Source organism: Salmo trutta, chromosome 9 (assembly GCF_901001165.1).
Source record: "Salmo trutta chromosome 9, fSalTru1.1, whole genome shotgun sequence".
NCBI classification, from domain to species: Eukaryota; Metazoa; Chordata; class Actinopteri; order Salmoniformes; family Salmonidae; genus Salmo; species Salmo trutta.
Genome location: NC_042965.1, coordinates 15,408,054 through 15,427,898, shown reverse-complemented (window position 1 = coordinate 15,427,898; position 19,845 = coordinate 15,408,054). Strand labels below are relative to the sequence as shown.

The following is a 19,845-nucleotide window of genomic DNA, read 5'->3' as shown; positions in this document are numbered from 1 at the left end:
AAACACTGTGTGTGGACAAAATAAGACCAACATTTTCACACTGTCATGCTGTTATTATAATAGCACAAGTAATCTAAAGTAGGTATTTGAACATTCATAGATTTGGTCTATTATTGATAATAATGTGTGGGATACATCTTTCTGTGTCTAAATGAAAACAACTAGTTTCCACAAACTCATCAGGTTTGCCATAGACATGGGCAGCCCTGCTTACTACTTTAAATCTGTGTCACCCTCTGCCCAGGAGATAATTTCCTTTTAGCCTAATGGTTAAGAGATTTGTTTTCCAAGAGACAGGTTCAAATCGGGTTCAGATCCCACCTGTGTGTAGTTGACGTGAGTCGGGGTCACGGTCTCATGATGAGGTAGCCCTGCATGCGACTTCAAAATCAGTGTCTCCCTCGGCCCAAAAGGGAATTACCTATTGGGCTAACTGTTAAGACATTGGTTTCTTCTGTGGAAGATCCGGTTTCAGATCCCAGCCGTGAATGGTATCCAACAGTGGGATCTTCTTTCGTGGGAGAGGAGGTCAAAGGGGGGTGAATGTAGCAGACATTAGTTGCGCTCAAAGTCTTGTGATGTAGCCCTGCCTGTGACTTCAAAATCACTGTCGCCCAAAAGGGAATTCCCTATTGGGCTAACCGTTAAGACGTTGGTTTCTTTGGTGGGAGATTGAGCCCGTGAGTCATACTCTGTTACCTCTCATTCGAATTCCCTCTTTCCAGAAGTCTGCTCTAAAGCCAGCAGAGGTCGTCTTTTCACAGACAATCAATGGTGAGCCAAGTAACATGGTGGACAGATGTGTGAATCAGACAAGCACAGCATGAGTGACTTCCAGAGGCAAGATATGTAATAAACAAGTGATCATACTGTACTGTACAAATTCAGTCCCTAGGTAATGGGTCAGCGGTCAAATGACCTCCACTCATCACTGTCAAACGCTCCCTGAAACACTTCAACGAACAGGCCTTTCTAATCGACCTGGCCCGGGTATCCTGGAAGGATATTGACCTCATCCCGTCAGTGGAGGATGCCTGGTTATTTTTTTTAAATGCCTTCCTCACCATCTTAAATAAGCATGCCCCATTCAAGAAATTTCGAACCAGGAACAGATATAGCCCTTGGTTCTCTCCAGACCTGACTGCCCTTAACCAAGACAAAAACATCCTGTGGCGTTCTGCATTAGCATCGAACAGCCCCCGTGATATGCAACTTTTCAGGGAAGTTAGAAACCAATATACACAGGCAGTTAGAAAAGCCAAGGCTAGCTTTTTCAAGCAGAAATTTTCTTCCTGCAACACAAACTCAAAAAAGTTCTGGGACACTGTAAAGTCCATGGAGAATAAGAGAACCTCCTCCCAGCTGCCCACTGCACTGAGGATAGGAAACTCTGTCACCACCGATAAATCCACTATAATTGAGAATTTCAATAAGCATTTTTCTTCGGCTGGCCATGCTTTCCACCTGGCTACCCCTACCCGGTCAACAGCACTGCACCCCCCACAGCAACTCGCCCAAGCCTTCCCCATTTCTCCTTCTCCCAAATCCAGTCAGCTGATGTTCTGAAAGAGCTGCAAAATCTGGACCCCTACAAATCAGCCGGTCTAGACAATCTGGACCCTTTCTTTCTAAAATTATCTGCCGAAATTGTTGCAACCCCTATTACTAGCCTGTTCAACTTCTCTTTCGTGTCGTCTGAGATTCCCAAAGATTGGAAAGCAGCTGCGGTCATCCCCCTCTTCAAAGGGGGTGACACTCTAGACCCAAACTGCTACAGACCTATATCTATCCTACCCTGTCTTTCCAAGGTCTTCGAAAGCCAAGTTAACAAACAGATTACGACCATTTCGAATCCCACCGTACCTTCTCCGCTATGCAATCTGCTTTCAGAGCTGGTCATGGGTGCACCTCAGCCACGCTCAAGGTCCTAAATGATATCTTAACCGCCATCGATAAGAAACAATACTGTGCAGCCGTATTGATTGACCTGGCCAAGGCTTTCGACTCTGTCAATCACCACATCCTCATCGGCAGACTCAACAGCCTTGGTTTCTCAAAATGATTGCCTCGCCTGGTTCACCAACTACATCTCTGATAGAGTTCAGTGTGTCAAATTGGAGGGCCTGTTGAACGGGCCTCTGGCAGTCTGTATGGGGGTGCCACAGGGTTCAATTCTTGGGCCGACTCTCTTCTCTGTATACATCAATGATGTCGCTCTTGCTGCTGGTGAGTCTCTGATCCAACTCTACGCAGACGACACCATTCTGTATACTTCTGGCCCTTCTTTGGACACTGTGTTAACAACCCTCCAGACGAGCTTCAATGCCATACAACTCTCCTTCCGTGGCCTCTAAATGCTCTTAAATACAAGTAAAACTAAATGCATACTCTTCAACCGATCGCTGCCTGCACCTGCCCGCCCGTCCAGCGTCACTACTCTGGACGGTTCTGACTTAGAATATGTGGACAACTACAAATACCTAGGTGTCTGGTTAGACTGTAAACTCTCCTTCCAGACTCACATTAAGCATCTCCAATCCAAAATTAAATCTAGAATCGTCTTCCTATTTCGCAACAAAGCATCCTTCTCTCATGCTGCCAAACATACCCTCGTGAAACTGACCATCCTGCCGATCCTCAACTTCGGCGATGTAATTTACAAAATAGCCTCCAATACCCTACTCAATAAATTGGATGCAGTCTATCACAGTGCCATCCGTTTTGTCACCAAAGCCCCATATACTACCCACCACTGCGACCTGTACGCTCTCGTTGGCTGGCCCTCGCTTCATACTCGTCGCCAAACCCACTGGCTCCAGGTCATCTACAAGACCCTGCTAGGTAAAGTCCCCCCTTATCTCAGCTCACTGGTCACCATAGCAGCACCCTCCCGTAGCATGTGCTCCAGCAGGTATATCTCACTGGTCACCCCCAAAGCCAATTCCTCCTTTGGCCGCCTCTCCTTCCAGTTCTCTGCTGCCAATGACTGGAACGAACTACAAAAATCTCTGAAACTGGAAACACTTATCTCCCTCACTAGCTTTAAGCAACAGCTGTCAGAGCAGTTCACAGATCACTGCACCTGTACATAGCCCATCCCCCTACTGTATTTATTTATTTTGCTCCTTTGCACCCCTGTATTTCTACTTTGCACATTAATCTACTGCAAATCTACCATTCCAGTGTTTTTCTTGCTATGTTGTATTTACTTCGCCACCATGGCCTATTTATTGCCTTTACCTCCCTTATCTCACCTCATTTGCTCACATTGTATATAGACTTATTATTCTACTGTATTATTGACTGTATGTTTGTTTTACTCCATGTGTAACTCTGTGTTGTTGTATGTGTCGAACTGCTTTGCTTTATCTTGGCCAGGTCACAGTTGTAAATGAGAACTTGTTCTCAACTTGCCTACCTGGTTAAATAAAGGTGGGGGGGGGGAATGAAGAAGAGGACTGGCCCAACTAGTCTATATACTGCATATTCTATGTATTGTTTTAGGCAGAAAAGGGCTCCATGTTGTATCAGAGAAGGTTGGAAGATGTGGAGAAAGACAGTTTATGGGATGGAAGAAATTGTGGGCCATTTTTGACATGGAAACTCTTAATTTACAATACTTGAGTGAAATAAATGCAATTTACTTAGGACCAATCCAATTGAATTACTCGTGGAAGGTTTACCTCTAGCCTACATTTCCATATCTAGACACAAGATGTCACTATACTATCAGTACCGACTGGGAAAACCAAACATGTATTTTAAAATACCAAATGAAGCATAGGATAGAGAACAAAGGCCTAGACATCGAGGAGACACGGCCAGATAAGGGCTTGAACCATGTAACCATAGGGTTACAGAGCAAGTACACTACCTCCAGACATAGTCCTACAGATCCAGACCTCTTGTCAGAGACAGTAGCAGGTTACACTATTCGGGACACAGAGAGGTGGAGAGAGAGCGCACGCAGTTAGAGGTGCAAACATGGGAAACCAGAGATAATCCCACCGCTGCCATCAATGTGGCGAACATATCAAGTTCGCTATGATAAAGTCAAGTTCTTAACAAAATTCATGTGTAGAAATATCCTATGCCGCGAAAGTGGTGCTTTCTATTAGGATTATCTCTATAGCGTACTATTTTATCGTAAAGTTGTGGAGCAACAATCCAGTGCTGTGATGCACACACCGCAGGTTTTTCTCCCAGACTCGGCTTCGGTCTACCGAATGTAGGCTAAGGAAATTCAATGGAAGCGTTCAGATCAAAGCGTTGAATATGACCAATTTCATGCAAGGATTTATTTATTTGATGAGTAAACAATAGAGTTGATTTCGTTCATTTACATGAGCAATATTTTGCTGTTTTTAGAACATACTGTTCACCGTCGTCTCATTTTTACTTCAGCGATGCAACATCTTCCTGTCATTTTTCCACAAAGCATCGCGATTACGCGCGCAGCCAAGGTAATAGTAGAGATTTTCTTGGTCAGCATCACAGGTGCTCGTGGACCGTTGTGCGTAATTTTCGACCACTTTTGCATGTTCAGTTTATGAGCGAATTAATTTGATACATCTAAGGGGAAAACCACCAGACCAGTCCTATAGCAATAATGGCTCCGCACCTCAAACGTTCGGGTGATTGTAATTGGGGCATGCGTTTTATTGTTTATCCATAGCAGGCTGTCGGAGTTCGGATAAACTGAGATGCATAGAACGGAAAAATGAAAATAATTCGAAATAACACCCGGCACTGCTTGATTGGGAGGCAATTCATCATCTGAAAGATATTTTTATTTGTAATTTTAAGGGAGGACATATCACAGGTTTGAATAACGCTACTGTCCTGAAGAATCGAATACCCTTTTTGTAAGTATTCCTGCGTTATACTAAATCACAACCTATGATTTGATTTGCGCCTATGTTTATTTTTGCTTGAATTTGCAATAGGCAACATTCGCCTCGATCACAACCTACAGGTCTGTCTGCCGACCAAAATAGGCAATCATTGCAAACTCGACGGGATTATAACAAAACCTCTATTATTATTACAATGCTTTATCGAGTCCGGACAAAATTGTGCTTGGACGTAGCTATACTTAATATATATATTTTTTAAATGTATAATTAAGATCTCGGTAGCCTAGTATGTGTTGGATTAAGCTATAATTATATTCAACACATAAACACTTAAGAGCTGAATAGGAATGCGAACCCTGTATCGAAAAAAGAGACCTCGATAATATTGTAGAATACCGTTGAGGAACATCGTGCACATGATTGTAAATAATGAATAAATAATATGTTGTAAATAAATTCCAAAATGAAAAGATAAAGACTCCAATCATCCTTACATTGCTGTCGATATGGTAACATATACATTGTGTCATCATACTTCCTAGAAATAACTATGCAAAGTATAGGATCCTGGGGCAGCATGCTTATTATGGAGTAATAACACTGTGAAGTATTGATGGTATCCTTTGAACGTATTTAAATCATAATGTTTTTGTTGGCATTTGTCCTTTTAGTTAAGACATGGTGAGATTTCGTTTCTAAGTCAGCTCAGGACAAATCCTACCAATGTGCATTTTCTATCCGTTTTTTATGTCACATTCTTTCCTGTCTCCTGTCTGATTTAGAGTGTATATCCCATGTTCATCTGCTTGGGTTTTCTGAGACTGCTCCGGTTGTATACTTCTGCAAAGCTCATCAACATCATCTGCCACTTCAAACACATCAAGCCATAAGAGGCGGGAGCTTAGCTGCTTTTGGCATTTCAAAAAGAGGCTGGTTAAAGAAACTGCAGTGAAAAAAAACCACCTTCAGGATGACAGTGAGTTTATTCTAAGTGAACTAGATGACTCCACTGGACCTGTGCCCTGGAAACACCACCATTTGACCGAGGACTATCAGAGTGACTGCTGACATCAAAGTTTTAATTGTTGTTTTAAAAAAGAAGAACAAATGCTTGGGCATCTCTGGTGGCCTGCTGGGTAGCAGTGGTCTTCTTGTACCGTAGTAGCAGCAGCTGAACCACGGTTGCCATAGTGGAACAATGGCACGCCCAGGCTCTGGGGTGCTGGTGTCGGTCAACGGGCTGGGGTACCCTCCTCAGAACCTGGCCCGGGTGGTGGTGTGGGAGTGGCTGAACGAACATGGGCGCTGGCGGCCCTACAGCGCGGCAACGTGCCACCACATAGAGAACGTACTGAAGGGAGACGTGCGGGGGACTGTGGTCCTTGGACAGGTGGATACCCAACTGGCCTCTTACATCATCGACCTGCAGTCCATGCACCAGTTTAGACAGGACACAGGTAAGAACCAGTCAAAACACCTGTGTCATTCATCATCATTATCATGTGATGCATGTGGGGTCACAGACACTTATATAACTGTATTTCCCCATTATGAACTTCAATGGTAGAATAGATGAACAATGTAAAAGGTGCAGTTCATGCCACAGCATGCTGTACATATTATTCAGATGTTCATTCTTAGCCAATAGACCCCTCCATTATGGTGTACATTTTCTTTGCAACCTAGCTCAACAACTTATTATGGAAACCACCCTTGAAGGATGTGCATCTATTTCTGTATTTGCCGTACAACCATTGGCGATATTAGTATCATGGTGGGGCAAACTCAAAAGCATTTATTTTAGATGCATGCCAGCAAAGCCACAACACAACACTAAACAATACATTAACTGCACTATACCGGGTCCAAGCGGTGCCCACAAACTGTTAGTGCCTACATAAAGCTGTCCCAACAGCAGAGCTTTCTTTCCAGCACCATGGAGTGAATCCTTACCACCGCTGCACCTGGCTATCAGCGGAGCCTTGTCTGGCAGCGAAACAGTTCATTCAGCCTCGTTTACTGCCTTTTTAAAAAAAACATAGCTGATATGGCTGACCATATCTCCCTGGCATATTACATCATTTATGCAGCAGCATATAAGACATTTTCGGACTCACCTTGTTGTCCTTCGTTGGAAAATTTTGTCATCAAAGAAAAATATTGTGGGGCTCAAAAAAATGACGAGTTGCCACTGCGTACAACAAATTGAATTGAACTCCTTGGGGAAGTCAGGCGAGAGATCCAAATGTACTGGGACCTATCTGAACCACAGGTTGAGGTGGGTATTGTTGCTACAACAGAAGAGGAAGCACTCCGAGGACCATTAATGCTCATCAGATGAAAAACAAGTTTCATAACCACCTTAATCATTACCTCATCTTCTATGCTTTAAAGTCATGACCTTGCCAAAGGTCACCGTGAATGAGGCAGCCAAGCATTTCAAGTGATCGACTGCTGTAATCCTCACTCTCTCCAGCGCCATAAAACAGAAAAAGGATATTTTCTGTCAGAAAATAACAATGTGAAAGATAATTCGTTTTCACGTTTGGTTTTGATGTTGCATTTTCATGCTTCATCTTCTTGCCTCTTACCAGTACTCACAGTGCTGCCACTCTCAGGTACAAACCTATCAATCATTCATGATGAGAAAAGCGGCATTGACTCCATCTAGTAAATAGAGATACTCTTAGAAGTACAGGATAGAGATATCCTATAGATCAGTGATTATCAACTAGTTTCAGCCGCAGGCCGATTTTTTTTTCTTGAGTGGATGGTCAAGGGGCCAGAACATAATTACAAATAATTTGTAAACAGCAAATTGACCGCAAGAAACCCAAACAGATATAATATTTGACTAAAACATAATCATTTAAACCTTGCTTTCATTTGTATACAATCACATACACTGAGTGTAAAAAACATTATGAACACCTGCACTTTCCATGACATATACTGACCAGGTGAGTCCCTTATTGATGTCACTTGTTAAATCCACTTCAATCAGTGTAGACGAAGGGGAGGAGACAGGTTAAAGAAGGATTTTTAAGCATTGAGACAATTGAGACATGGATTGTGTATGTGTGCCATTCAAATGATGAATGTGCAAGGAAAAATGTAAGTGCCTTTGAACGGGGTATGGTAGAACTGTGTCAAGAACTGCAACGCCGCTGGGTTTTTCATGGTCCACCACCCAAAGGACATCCAGCCAACTTGGCACAGCTGTGGGAAGCATTGGTGTCAACATGGGCCAGCATCCCTGTGGAACGCTTTCGACACCTTGTAGAGTCAATGCCCCAACGAATTGAGACTGTTCTATATTATTATTATTATTTGGCTCGGAAAAGTTGGGACCAAAGGTCACAATCCCAGCAAGAATCAACAGAAACATACTAGGCTTCTGATCTCCCTATAGGTTGTTTGGTCATTGAGCTTACAAATGTATTCCACTGAGGTGTTAATTTGCCTGCCTGTGTTGCTTCTGTTTCTTGGACACGTTTGCTTCTCAGATATGAGAGTGTTTTTTGCCTAAGATTATCAAAGCGTTCCTGTCTGAGTTTGAGATGTAAATTCTGCCACAGTGTGTTGCGGGAGAGGATGCACGCATGTGGGGGAGGTCTCAGAAAGCTGTTCCGTCTCAGCTATAGAGAATCCTTTGACACCTCAATTAGCCTCGCAGGCTCATTCACCTGAACAATTAATGTATACTAGAGATTCATTAATTGATGAACCTTCTATGTCCCAATGGCCAGACTTCTATATTAACAGGGCATAGAACATGACACCGTGTCAGAGAGAGGGCAGGAGAGAAAGGGGAGGATATCTCATTGAGTTTTACTAGCCGGTGCATTTCTTTTTTCATAGAATATCAACTCACTCAGCATGAGCAAAACATTCTTGCTATCCTATATGCTGTGTAGCTTATGAGGATTGGCACAACAAATGTTACTTTGAAGTGAAATGAATTGTTCAGTTGGATTCAAAGTCATTGGTCTTCAATTGATAGCCACGGTGAAATCATGTTAGCTGGTGTGAATGTGACGAGGCAGTATCTTAGCATGGCTGCCTGTCACACTTGCCTAAAAGCCTAAGAAAGTGCTGTGGGTGATTTCTGCTGTCCTTGTCGTCGTGTCCTTCGATAGAATAGAGCTGCACATGTGGCTGAGACTGGGTGGCTGAGAGAGAGAGAGAGAGGAGCCAGCCAACCGTTTGTCAGCCATTACCATGGCGCTGGGCCTGTGCCTGACGTTTATCGCTCCTCATTGTGCCGTTCTCCGTGTTACCTTCCCCCTCAGCTGGGATAAAACTGTCACAACAGGTGCTGACGGACAGCATCCTGGACACCCACCCCAGACCCCCCTCCTCCACCTTCTAAAAACTGTGATAGGCTCCTGCAGCTGTGGCTGTCTTCATATAGGGCCCTGGTGAGAGGCTATGTGATATTGATGCACAGCCACCATTTAAATTAACGTTGGAATGGGAAACCGTGGCCTCGGCTCTGTTTGTTATGACTTTTAATATATTTGTTCACAGTGGATGTTTGCTGTGTGAAGGACAAGCGCAAAACCACAATCAACTAGCCTGCTGCAGGGCCTCAGATTGTTCCTCTGGTGGAAGACCATGGTTAATATACCAGTGGTGCTGCTGTCTACTGCAGCTGTGGATGGAGCTAGAGGCTGAAAACAACAGGGTCAGGGTCGGACTACCGCATTTGGGGCCCCGGGGCACCGACTTAAAATGATGCAGTTTTAAAGCAAATTTCCTGCTGTTCTACACATTTTGCCGTGAGGCTGAGAGAAAGTTGACTAGCAACAAGTACTGAGACCTAAAAGACACCCACCATGAGTGCCCACAAAATTTACCCAAGAAGAGGCAAACAAAAGAAAAACTCACACCAAACCGAAAAGTGGAGAAAAATAAAACAGGGAAGAGCAGATAAAGGATTGTTTTTTTTAATAAATCATTGTGCCCCACGTGCCAACGTCCAACCTCAAAATATAAATGGAAAAACCAAAGCCTGTAACACCTTCCCCCTTAACACCACAAATATATTCCATATTTTTGTTGGACAGGTTTACTCACAAGCAACAGAAAATGACTTCCATATCACATGATCAACTTAAATGCGCCGCTTTCTCCAAAATAAACCAAAAGTTTTAGAACACCTACTCATTCAAGAGTTTTTCTTTATTTTTACTATTTTCTACATTGTAGAATAATAGTGAAGACATCAAAACAAATAAATAACACATATGGAATCATGTAGTAACCAAAAAAGTGTTAAACAAATCAAAATATATTTTAGATTTCAGATTCTTTAACCTCTCTGGCGCATGTGGGACGAATTCGTCCCACCTACGTAACAGCCACTTCAATCCAGTGGCACGATTTTTGAATCGTTTGAAATACTATTACTTCATTTTCTCAAACATATGACTATTTTACAGCTATTTAAAGACAAGAATCTCGTTAATCTAACCACACTGTCCGATTTCAAAAAGGCTTTACAACGAAAGCAAAACATTAGATTATGTCAGGAGAGTGCCCAGCCAGAAATAATCAGACACCCATTTTTCAAGCTAGCATATCATGTCACATAAACCCAAACCACAGCTAAATGCAGCACTAACCTTTTATGATCTTCATCAGATGACACACCTAGGACATTATGTTATACAATACATGCATGTCTGTTCAATCAAGTTCATATTTATATCAAAAACCAGCTTTTTACATTAGCATGTGACGTTCAGAAAAAGCATACCCCCCGCAAACTTCCGGGGAATTTACTAACAGTTTGCTAAATTACTCACGATAAACGTTCACAAAAAGCATAACAATTATTTTAAGAATTATACATACATTACTCCTCTATGCACTCGATATGTCCGATTTTAAAATAGCTTTTCGGATGAAGCACATTTTGCAATAATCTAAGTACATAGCCCGGCATCACAGGGCTAGCTATTTAGACACCCACCCAGTTCAGCCTTCACCATAATCACATTTCCTATAAGAAAAATGTTCTTACCTTTCTTGTTCTTCGTCAGAATACACTGCCAGGACTTCTACTTCAATAACAAATGTAGGTTTGGTCCCAAATAATCCATCGTTATATCCAAACAGCGACGTTTTGTTCGTGAGTTCTAGACACTATCAGAATGCTACATCACGGTCTCGCGCATGGCGCATGGCGTGACAAAAAATGTCTAAATATTCCATTACCGTACTTCGAAGCATGTCAACCGCTGTTTAAAACCAATTTTTATGCCATTTATCTCGTAGAAAAGCGATAATATTCCGACCGGGAATCTGCAATGAGCCTAAACAGCCGAATTAAATTTCTCCACGGGGGCGAATCGTGCACGCGCCTCCTTCAATGGTCCTCTGATCGGCCACTTACCAAAGGCGATAATCTGTTTCAGCCAGAGGCCGCCTCGTCATCCTTCAGGTTTTTCGCGGGTTCTGAGAGCCTATTGGAGCCCTGGGAATTGTCACGTTACAGCTAAGATCCTTACTTTTCAATAAACAGATGCAAGACGCACGACTCCTTGTCAGACAGGCCACTTCCTGCATGAAACCTTGTCAGGTTTTTGCCTGCCATAGGAGTTCTGTTATACTCACAGACACCATTCAAACAGTTTTAGAAACTTTAGGGTGTTTTCTATCCAAACCTGAACAATAATATGCATATTCTAGCTTCTGAGTTGGTGTAGGAGGCAGTTAAAAATGGGCACATATTTTTTCCAAAATACTGCCCCCTAGCCCAAACAGGTTAAATAGCCACCCTTTGCCTTGATGACAGCTTTGCACACTCAACCAGCTTCATGAGGTAGACACCTGGAATGCATTTCAATTAACAGGTCTGCCTTGTTAACCTCTACGGGCTAGGGGGCAGCATTGAGAATTTTGGAATAAATATGTGCCAATTTTTAACTGCCTCCTACACCAACTCAGAAGCTAGAATATGCATATTATTGTTCAGGTTTGGATAGAAAACACCCTAAAGTTTCTAAAACTGTTTGAATGGTGTCTGTGAGTATAACAGAACTCCTATGGCAGGCAAAAACCTGAGAAGGTTTCATGCAGGAAGTACCCTGTCTGACAAGGTGTTGTTGTTCTTGCTTCTGTTTATTGAAGAGTCAGGATCTTAGCTGTAACGTGACAATTCCTAGGGCTCCAATAGGCTCTCAGAACCCGGGAAAAACCTGAACGATGACGAGGCAGCCTCAGGCTGAAACACATTATCTTATTTTCCAAGTGTCCCATCAGTGGTCAATAGAATTAGGCGCGTGCGCGATTCGCCCCCGTGGAGTAGTTTCATTCGGCTGTTTAGCTAATTGCAGATTCCCGGTCTGAATATTATCGCTTTTCTACGAGATAAATTGCATAAAAATTGATTTTAAACAGCGGTTGACATGCTTCGAAGTACGGTAATGGAATATTTACAAATGTTTTGCCATGCGCACGACCGTGATTTAGCATTCTGATAGTGTCTAGAACGCACGAACAAAACGCCGCTGTTTGGATATAACGATGGATTATTTGGGACCAAACCTACATTTGTTATTGAAGTAGAAGTCCTGGGAGTGCATTCTGACGAAGAACAGGAAAGGTAAGACCATTTTTCTTATAGGAAATATGATTTTGATGAAGGCTAAACTTGCCGGGTGTCTAAATAGCTAGCCCGTGATGGCTGGGCTATGTACTTAGAATATTGCAAAATATGCTTCATCCGAAAAGCTATTTTAAAATCGGACATATCGAGTGCATAGAGGAGTAATGTATCTATAATTCTTAAAATAATTGTTATGCTTTTTGTGAACGTTTATCGTGAGTAATTTAGCAAATTGTTAGTAAATTCCCCGGAAAATTGCGGGGGTATGCTTTTTCTGAACGTCACATGCTAATGTAAAAAGCTGGTTTTTGATATAAATATGAACTTGATTGAACAGACATGCATGTATTGTATAACATAATGTCCTAGGTGTGTCATCTGATGAAGATCATAAAAGGTTAGTGCTGCATTTAGCTGTGGTTTGGGTTTATGTGACATTATATGCTAGCTTGAAAAATGGGTGTCTGATTATTTCTGGCTGGGTACTCTGCTGACATAATCTAATGTTTTGCTTTCGTTGTAAAGCCTTTTTGAAATCGGACAGTGTGGTTAGATTAACGAGAGTCTTGTCTTTAAATAGCTGTAAAATAGTCATATGTTTGAGAAATTGAAGTAATAGCATTTCAAACGTTTTAAAAATCGCGCCACAGGATTACACTAGCTGTTACGTAGGTGGGACGAATTCGTCCCGCCGGTCCCATAGAGGTTAAAAGTATATTTGTGGAATTTCTTTCCTTAATACGTTTGAGCCAATCAGTTGTGTTGTGACAAGGTAGGGTTGGAATAGAGAAGATAGCCCTATTTGGTAAAAGACCAAGTCCATATTATGGCAAGAACAGCTCAAAAAGAAAAGAGAAATGACAGTCCATCATTACTTTAAGACATGAAGGTCAGTCAATACGGAACATTTCAAGAACTTTGAAAGTTTTTTCAAGTGCAGTCACAAAAACCATCAAGCGCTATGATGAAACTGGCTCTCATGAGGACCGCCACAGGAATGGAAGACTCAGAGTTACCTCTGCTGCAGAGGATAAGTTCACTAGAGTTACCAGCCAAATTGCAGCCCAAATAAATGGTTCACAGAGTTCAAGTAACAGACACATCTCAACATCAACTGTTCAGAAGAGACTGTGAGTTAGGTCTTCATGGTTGAATTGCTACAAAGAAATCACTACTAAAGAACACTAATAATAATAAGAAACTTGCTTGGGCCAAGAAACACGAGCAATGGACATTAGACTGGTGGAAATTGTCCTTTGGTCTGGAGTCCAAATTTGAGATTTTTGGTTCCAACTGCCGTGTCTTTGTGAGACCCGGTGTGGGTGAATGGATGATCTCTGCATGTGTATTTCCCACCGTAAAGCATGGAGGAGGACGTGTTATGGTGTGGGGATGCTTTGCTGGTGACCCTGTCTGTGATTTATTTAGAATTCAAGGCACACTTAACCAGCATGGCTACCACAGCATTCTGCAGCGATATGCCATCCCTTCTGATTTGGGCTTAGTGGGACTCTCATTTGTTTTTCAACAGGACAATGACCCAACACACCTCCAGGCTCTGTAAGGGCTATTTTACCAAGAACGAGAGTGATAGAGTGCTGCATCAGATGACCTGGCCTCCGCAATCCCCCGACCTGAACCAAATTGAGATGGTTTGGAATGAGTTGGACGGCAGGGTGAAGGAAAAGCAGCCAACAAGTGCTCAGCATATGTGGGAACTCCTTCAAGACTGTTGGAAAAGTATTCCAGGTGAAGCAAGTTGAGAGAATTCCAAGAGTGTGCAAAGCTGTCGTCAAGGCAAAGGGTGGCTACTTTGAAGAATCTCAAGTATAAAATATATTTTGATTTGTTTAACACTTTTTTGGTTACTACATGATTCCATATGTGTTATTTCATAGTTTTGATGTCTTCACTATTATTCTAAAATGTAGAAAATAGTAAAAATAAAGAAAAACCCTTGAATGAGTAGGTGTTCTAAAACTAGTGTATATAAAAAAAAAAATTCTTTATTTGTAGCAGCCTAAAACTCTGACGTTTTCTATAACGCTCACCCACTTGGAATGAGCTAAACCAAAAATAAACTCCAATATGATAAAATTGCAGTCAAAACAAAATGTGTGCCAGGGCTACACAAGGGCTAAACACATCCTTGAAAGATGATCAGTAACCAAGTTGTCCTTGCCATGGACATGTCTGTTTTCAAGGGGCAAATCTTGCGATGTGAGACTCCAGCGAAGGATTCGGCGGTTCGTGGAGCTCGTCTTTTGCAGGAAAAGAGAGAGTTGTGATCGGTATAGACCACCATGGGGTAGAGGCCGTTACATAAAACTCGATGTAATGAAGAGCCAGTACCAAAGCAAGTGTCTCCTTCTTGATAGTTGAGTAGTGTTTTTGATATGTCTCAAGGAGGAGCACGTGCCTCGGGGCCCCGGGGCACGTGCTCTGCGTGCCAAGTTGGTAATCCGGCCCTGAGCAGCGTTGTGTTACGCTTGTGTGTCCATGGTGTCCTAGCAGGAGTGTGAGTGATGGAGTGCTCTGTCAGTTGGATGGTGTGTGTCCTCTCTACACGCTCTCCGGGATCTGGACAGTCTCCTGTGGCTTTGGGCAAAACCGGCCCGCCTATGGGTAGGATCCAGACCATAGACCTACACGCACCAAGCCCATACTACCAGAATGAGAGCAGCAGCTCTATTTGAACTCCTCTCCCTGTAATCAGTGGAGGATGATGGCAGCAGCACCCACCACAGCCTGTGCAGCAGGGCCCTTCTCTCTATCAGCCTGCCCAGCACATCTGCATGCTATTGCCATTCTAAACACAGGGTTTACACAGTGCTCAGCTCAGCATTGGCTTGTGAAGAGAAGATACCAGTCTATGGTGAAGTGTAAAAAAATGGATTGCGTGCGCACAGGCTTACAGGGCTGCCTAGTTTGTGGAAGGATCTCTGGCTGGAGGCTGGGAATGGGTTGGCTCATATCCAAAGTGGATCGATCCATTCCCCTCCCCAGAGGGGTGTTTGAAGCTCTAAACACTGCTCTGGACTGATCCCCTTTCACTCCACCCACTCCCATAGCACAACACAGGGGCTTATCAGCCATCTCTATTGTACCCCAACACTCTCCCTGCCACTGGTCAGTGATAGGGTTCAATGCTGCCTCACCACTGTTTACCTCTCATTCTCCTGATGATGGAAAGCCAATGTAATAAACACCTATGCACCACACACAGTCATGTAACACTACATGACTGTTACATATGCAGATCATGACATTAGACACACAAACTGTTGTTTGTAATTTCATTCCATGAGATGTTATTTTTACATGGAATTCAACACGCTTGAAACTCCACAGCAGCTTATGACTAATCAAAATGTAGAACTTGTGACTACGTCATGTTATGCTATGACTTTAAGGACATTGTATCATTCTTATATACAGTCGTGGCCAAAAGTTTTGAGAATGACACAAATATTAATTTCCACAAAGTTTGCTGCTTCAGTGTCTTTAGATATTTTTGTCAGATGTTACTATGGAATACTGAAGTATAATTACAAGCATTTCATAAGTGTTAAAGGCTTTTATTGACAATTACATGAAGGTGATGCAAAGAGACAATATTTGCAGTGTTGACCCTTCTTTTTCAAGACCTCTGCAATCCGCTCTGGCATGCTGTCAATTAACTTCTGGGCCACATCCTGACTGATGGCAGCCCATTCTTGCATAATTCTTCAATGCTTGAAGTTTGTCAGAATTTGTGGGTTTTTGTTTGTCCACCTGCCTCTTGAGGATTGACCACAAGTTCTCAATGGGATTAAGGTCTGGGGAGTTTCCTGGCCATGGACCCAAAATATCGATGTTTTGTTCCCCGAGCCACTTAGTTATCACTTTTGCCTTATGGAAAACTGTTCCTGGATGGTTGGGAGAAGTTGCTCTCGGAGGATGTGTTGGTACCATTCTGTATTCATGGCTGTGTTCTTAGGCAAAATTGTGAGTGAGCCCACTCCCTTGGCTGAGAAGCAACCCCACACGTGAATGGTCTCAGGATGCTTTACTGTTGGCATGACACAGGACTGATGGTAGTGCTCACCTTGTCTTCTCCGGGCAAGCTTTTTTCCGGATGCCCCAAACAATCGGAAAGGGGATTCATCAGAGAAAATGACTTTAGCAGTCCAATCTCTGTACCTTTTGCAGAATATCAGTCTGTCCCTGATGTTTTTCCTGGAGAGAAGTGGCTTCTTTGCTGCCCTTCTTGACACCAGGCCATCCTCCAAAAGTCTTCGCCTCACTGTGCGTGCAGATGCACTCACACCTGCCTGCTGCCATTCCTGAGCAAGCTCTGTACTGGTGGTGCCCCGATCCCGCAGCTGAATAAACGTAAGGAGACGGTCCTGGCGCTTGCTGGACTTTCTTGGGCGCCCTGAGGCCTTCTTCACAACAATTGAACCGCTCTCCTTGAAGTTCTTGATGATCCGATAAATGGTTGATTTAGATGCAATCTTACTGGCAGCAATATCCTTGCCTGTGAAGCCCTTTTTGTGCAAAGCAATGATGACGGCATGTGTTTCCTTGCAGGTAACCATGATTGACAGAGGAAGAACAATGATTCCAAGCACCACCCTCCTTTTGAAGCTTCCAGTCTATTATTCGAACTCAATCAGCATGACAGAGTGATCTCCAGCCTTGTCCTCGTCAACACTCACACTCACTGTGTTAACGAGAGAATCACTGACATAATGTCATCTGGTCCTTTTGTGGCAGGGCTGAAATGCAGTGGAAATGTTTTTTGGGGATTCAGTTCATTCGCATGGCAAAGAGGGACTTTGCAATTAATTGCAATTCATCTGATCACTCTTCATAACATTCTGGAGAATATGCAAATTGCCATCATACAAACTGAGGCAGCAGACTTTGTGAAAATGTATATTTCTTTCATTCTCAAAACTTTTGGACACGACTGTATATATACACAGTTGAAGTCGGAAGTTTACATGCACCTTAGCCAAGTACATTTAAACTCAGTTTTTCACAATTCCTGACATTTAATCCTAGTAAAAATTCCATCTTAGGTCAGTTAGGATCACCACTTTATTTTAAAAATGTGAAATCTCAGAATAATAGTAGAGAGAATGATTTATTTCAGCTTTTATTTCTTTCATCACATTCCCAGTGGGTCAGAAGTTTACATACACTCAATTAGTATTTGGTAGTATTACCTTTAAATTGTTTAACTTGGGTCAAACGTTTCGGGTAGCCTTCCACAAGCTTCCCATAATAAGTTGGGTGAATTTTGGCCCATTCCTCCTGACAGAGCTGGTGTAACTGAGTCAGCTTTGAAGGCCTCCTTGCTCGCACACACTTTTTCAGTTCTGCCCACAAATTTTCTATAGGATTGAGGTCAGGGCTTTGTGATGGCCACTCCAATACCTTGACTTTGTTGTCCTTAAGCCATTTTGCCACAACTTTGGAAATATGCTTGGGGTCATTGTCCATTTGGAAGATCCATTTGCGAACAAGCTTTAACTTCCTGACTGATGTCCTGAGATGTTGCTGCAATATATCCACGTAATTTTCCATCCACATAATTTTCCTCCCTCATGATGCCATCTATTTTGTGAAGTGCACCAGTCCATCCTGCAGCAAAGCACCCCCACAACATGATGCTGCCACCCCCGTGCTTCAAGGTTGGCATGGTGTCTTCGGCTTTTTCCTCCAAACATAACCATGGTCATTATGGCCAAACAGTTCTATTTTTGTTTCATCAGACCAGAGGACATTTCTACAAAAAGTACGATCTTTGTCCCCATGTGCAGTTGCAAAACGTAGTCTGGCTTTTTTATGGCGGTTTTGGAGCAGTGGCTTCTTCCTTGTCGAGCGGCCTTTCAGGTTATGTCGATATAGGACTCGTTTTACTGTGGATATAGATACTTTTGTACCTGTTTCCTCCAGCATCTTCACAAGCTTCTTTGCTGTTGTTCTGGGATTGATTTGCACTTTGCGCACACCAAAGTACGCTCATCTCTAGGAGACAGAACGTGTCTCCTTCCTGGGCGGTATGACGGCTGCGTGGTCCCATGGTGTTTATACTTGCGTACTATTGTTTGTTCAGATGAACGTGGTACCTTCAGGCGTTTGGAAATTGCTCCCAAGGATGAACCAGACTTGTGGAGGTCTACAATTTTTTCCTGAGGTCTTGGTTGATTTCTTTTGATTTTCCCATGATGTCAAGCAAAGAGGCACTGAGTTTAAAGGTAGACCTTGAAATACATCCACAGGTACACCTCCTATTGACTCAAATTATGTCAATTAGCCTATCAGAAGCTTCTAAAGCCATGACATCGTTTTCTTGAATTTTCCAAGCTGTTTAAAGGCACAGTCAACTTAGTGTATGTAAACTTCTGACCCACTGGAATTGTCACACAGTGAGTTATAAGTAAAATAATCTGTCTGTCAACAATTGTTGGAAAAGGTACTTGTGTCATGCGCAAAGTAGATGTCCTAACCGACTTGTCAAAACTATAGTTTGTTAACAAGACATTTGTGGAGTGGTTGAAAAACGAGTGTTAATGATTCCAACCTAAGTGTATGTAAACTTCCGACTTCAACTATATATATATATATATATATATATATCCCCCTTCAGATAAATTGTTTACACAGTATTCTTCACAAACACTGTAGCTCTTAGGTGATGAATTTTTTTCCTACTAATTGAGATTTACATTAGGTTACTGTGTGGGTTGCTGGTCTGACATTCTAGTGTGTGTGACTGACTACAGAGATAAACTCTATCAGAGCGGCTTTGTTCCGTTGCTATGGCCAGTGACGTGCATTGTTTCTCCTCCTTATTTGTTTTGGTATTGCAGGCGTGAGAACCTGTTCTCCTCTGACCTGCCTTCTCTGTGCTTGCAATCCTCGATGACTAATTCAAAACAGTTTTGTGGCTTGTGGTAGAAAAAGATAGAATTGCAGAAAATTAAAGCTATCACTTTCCGTTTTCATGTGCAGATGACAACCGGCAGTAGCTGCAGTCTTGGTTCTATTGCTGTTGATGGCATCTTGCTGTGTGTGGTTTCTTTACTAGCCTGCAGTGTGTGTGGGGGAAGTTCTGAGAAGGATTCCTGCTACGTGCTACAGGTTGGGTATGACTTGGCCCTCAGCCGTCACCATTTGAAATCAAAACATTATTGACCCACATGTGAACAGGAAGGATGAGCAGAGCAGAGTAAAGATAAAAGAGGACATGTGTATTAGAAAGGCTACGTGTATGTTTTGCAGAGGGACTTTTGTAGAGCTAACTCCATCACCCTTCTGTCCTGAACTGAAGGATAACTGGCTGGATCTAAGGAGATATCGGGACCATTCAATTAGGAGGAC

At 42.7% G+C, this 19,845-nt stretch overlaps 1 protein-coding gene across 2 annotated transcripts in view; it reads left to right on the top strand.

The window, feature by feature from the left end:
* The first annotated feature begins 3,803 nt into the window (after positions 1–3,803).
* The window catches only part of LOC115200026 (E3 ubiquitin-protein ligase DTX1), a 60,812-nt gene continuing 44,770 nt past the window's right edge, over positions 3,804–19,845 (top strand). Inside the window, exons 1-3 of one of the 2 annotated variants that reach the window (XM_029762676.1) lie at positions 3,804–4,463; positions 4,807–4,865; positions 5,639–6,313. In XM_029762676.1, coding sequence (XP_029618536.1) covers positions 6,055–6,313 — 259 coding nt within the window. In that variant the 5' untranslated portion in view covers positions 3,804–4,463; positions 4,807–4,865; positions 5,639–6,054. The remainder of the gene's footprint in view (positions 4,464–4,806; positions 4,866–5,638; positions 6,314–19,845) is intronic. The other variant, XM_029762677.1, reaches the window with a different exon arrangement.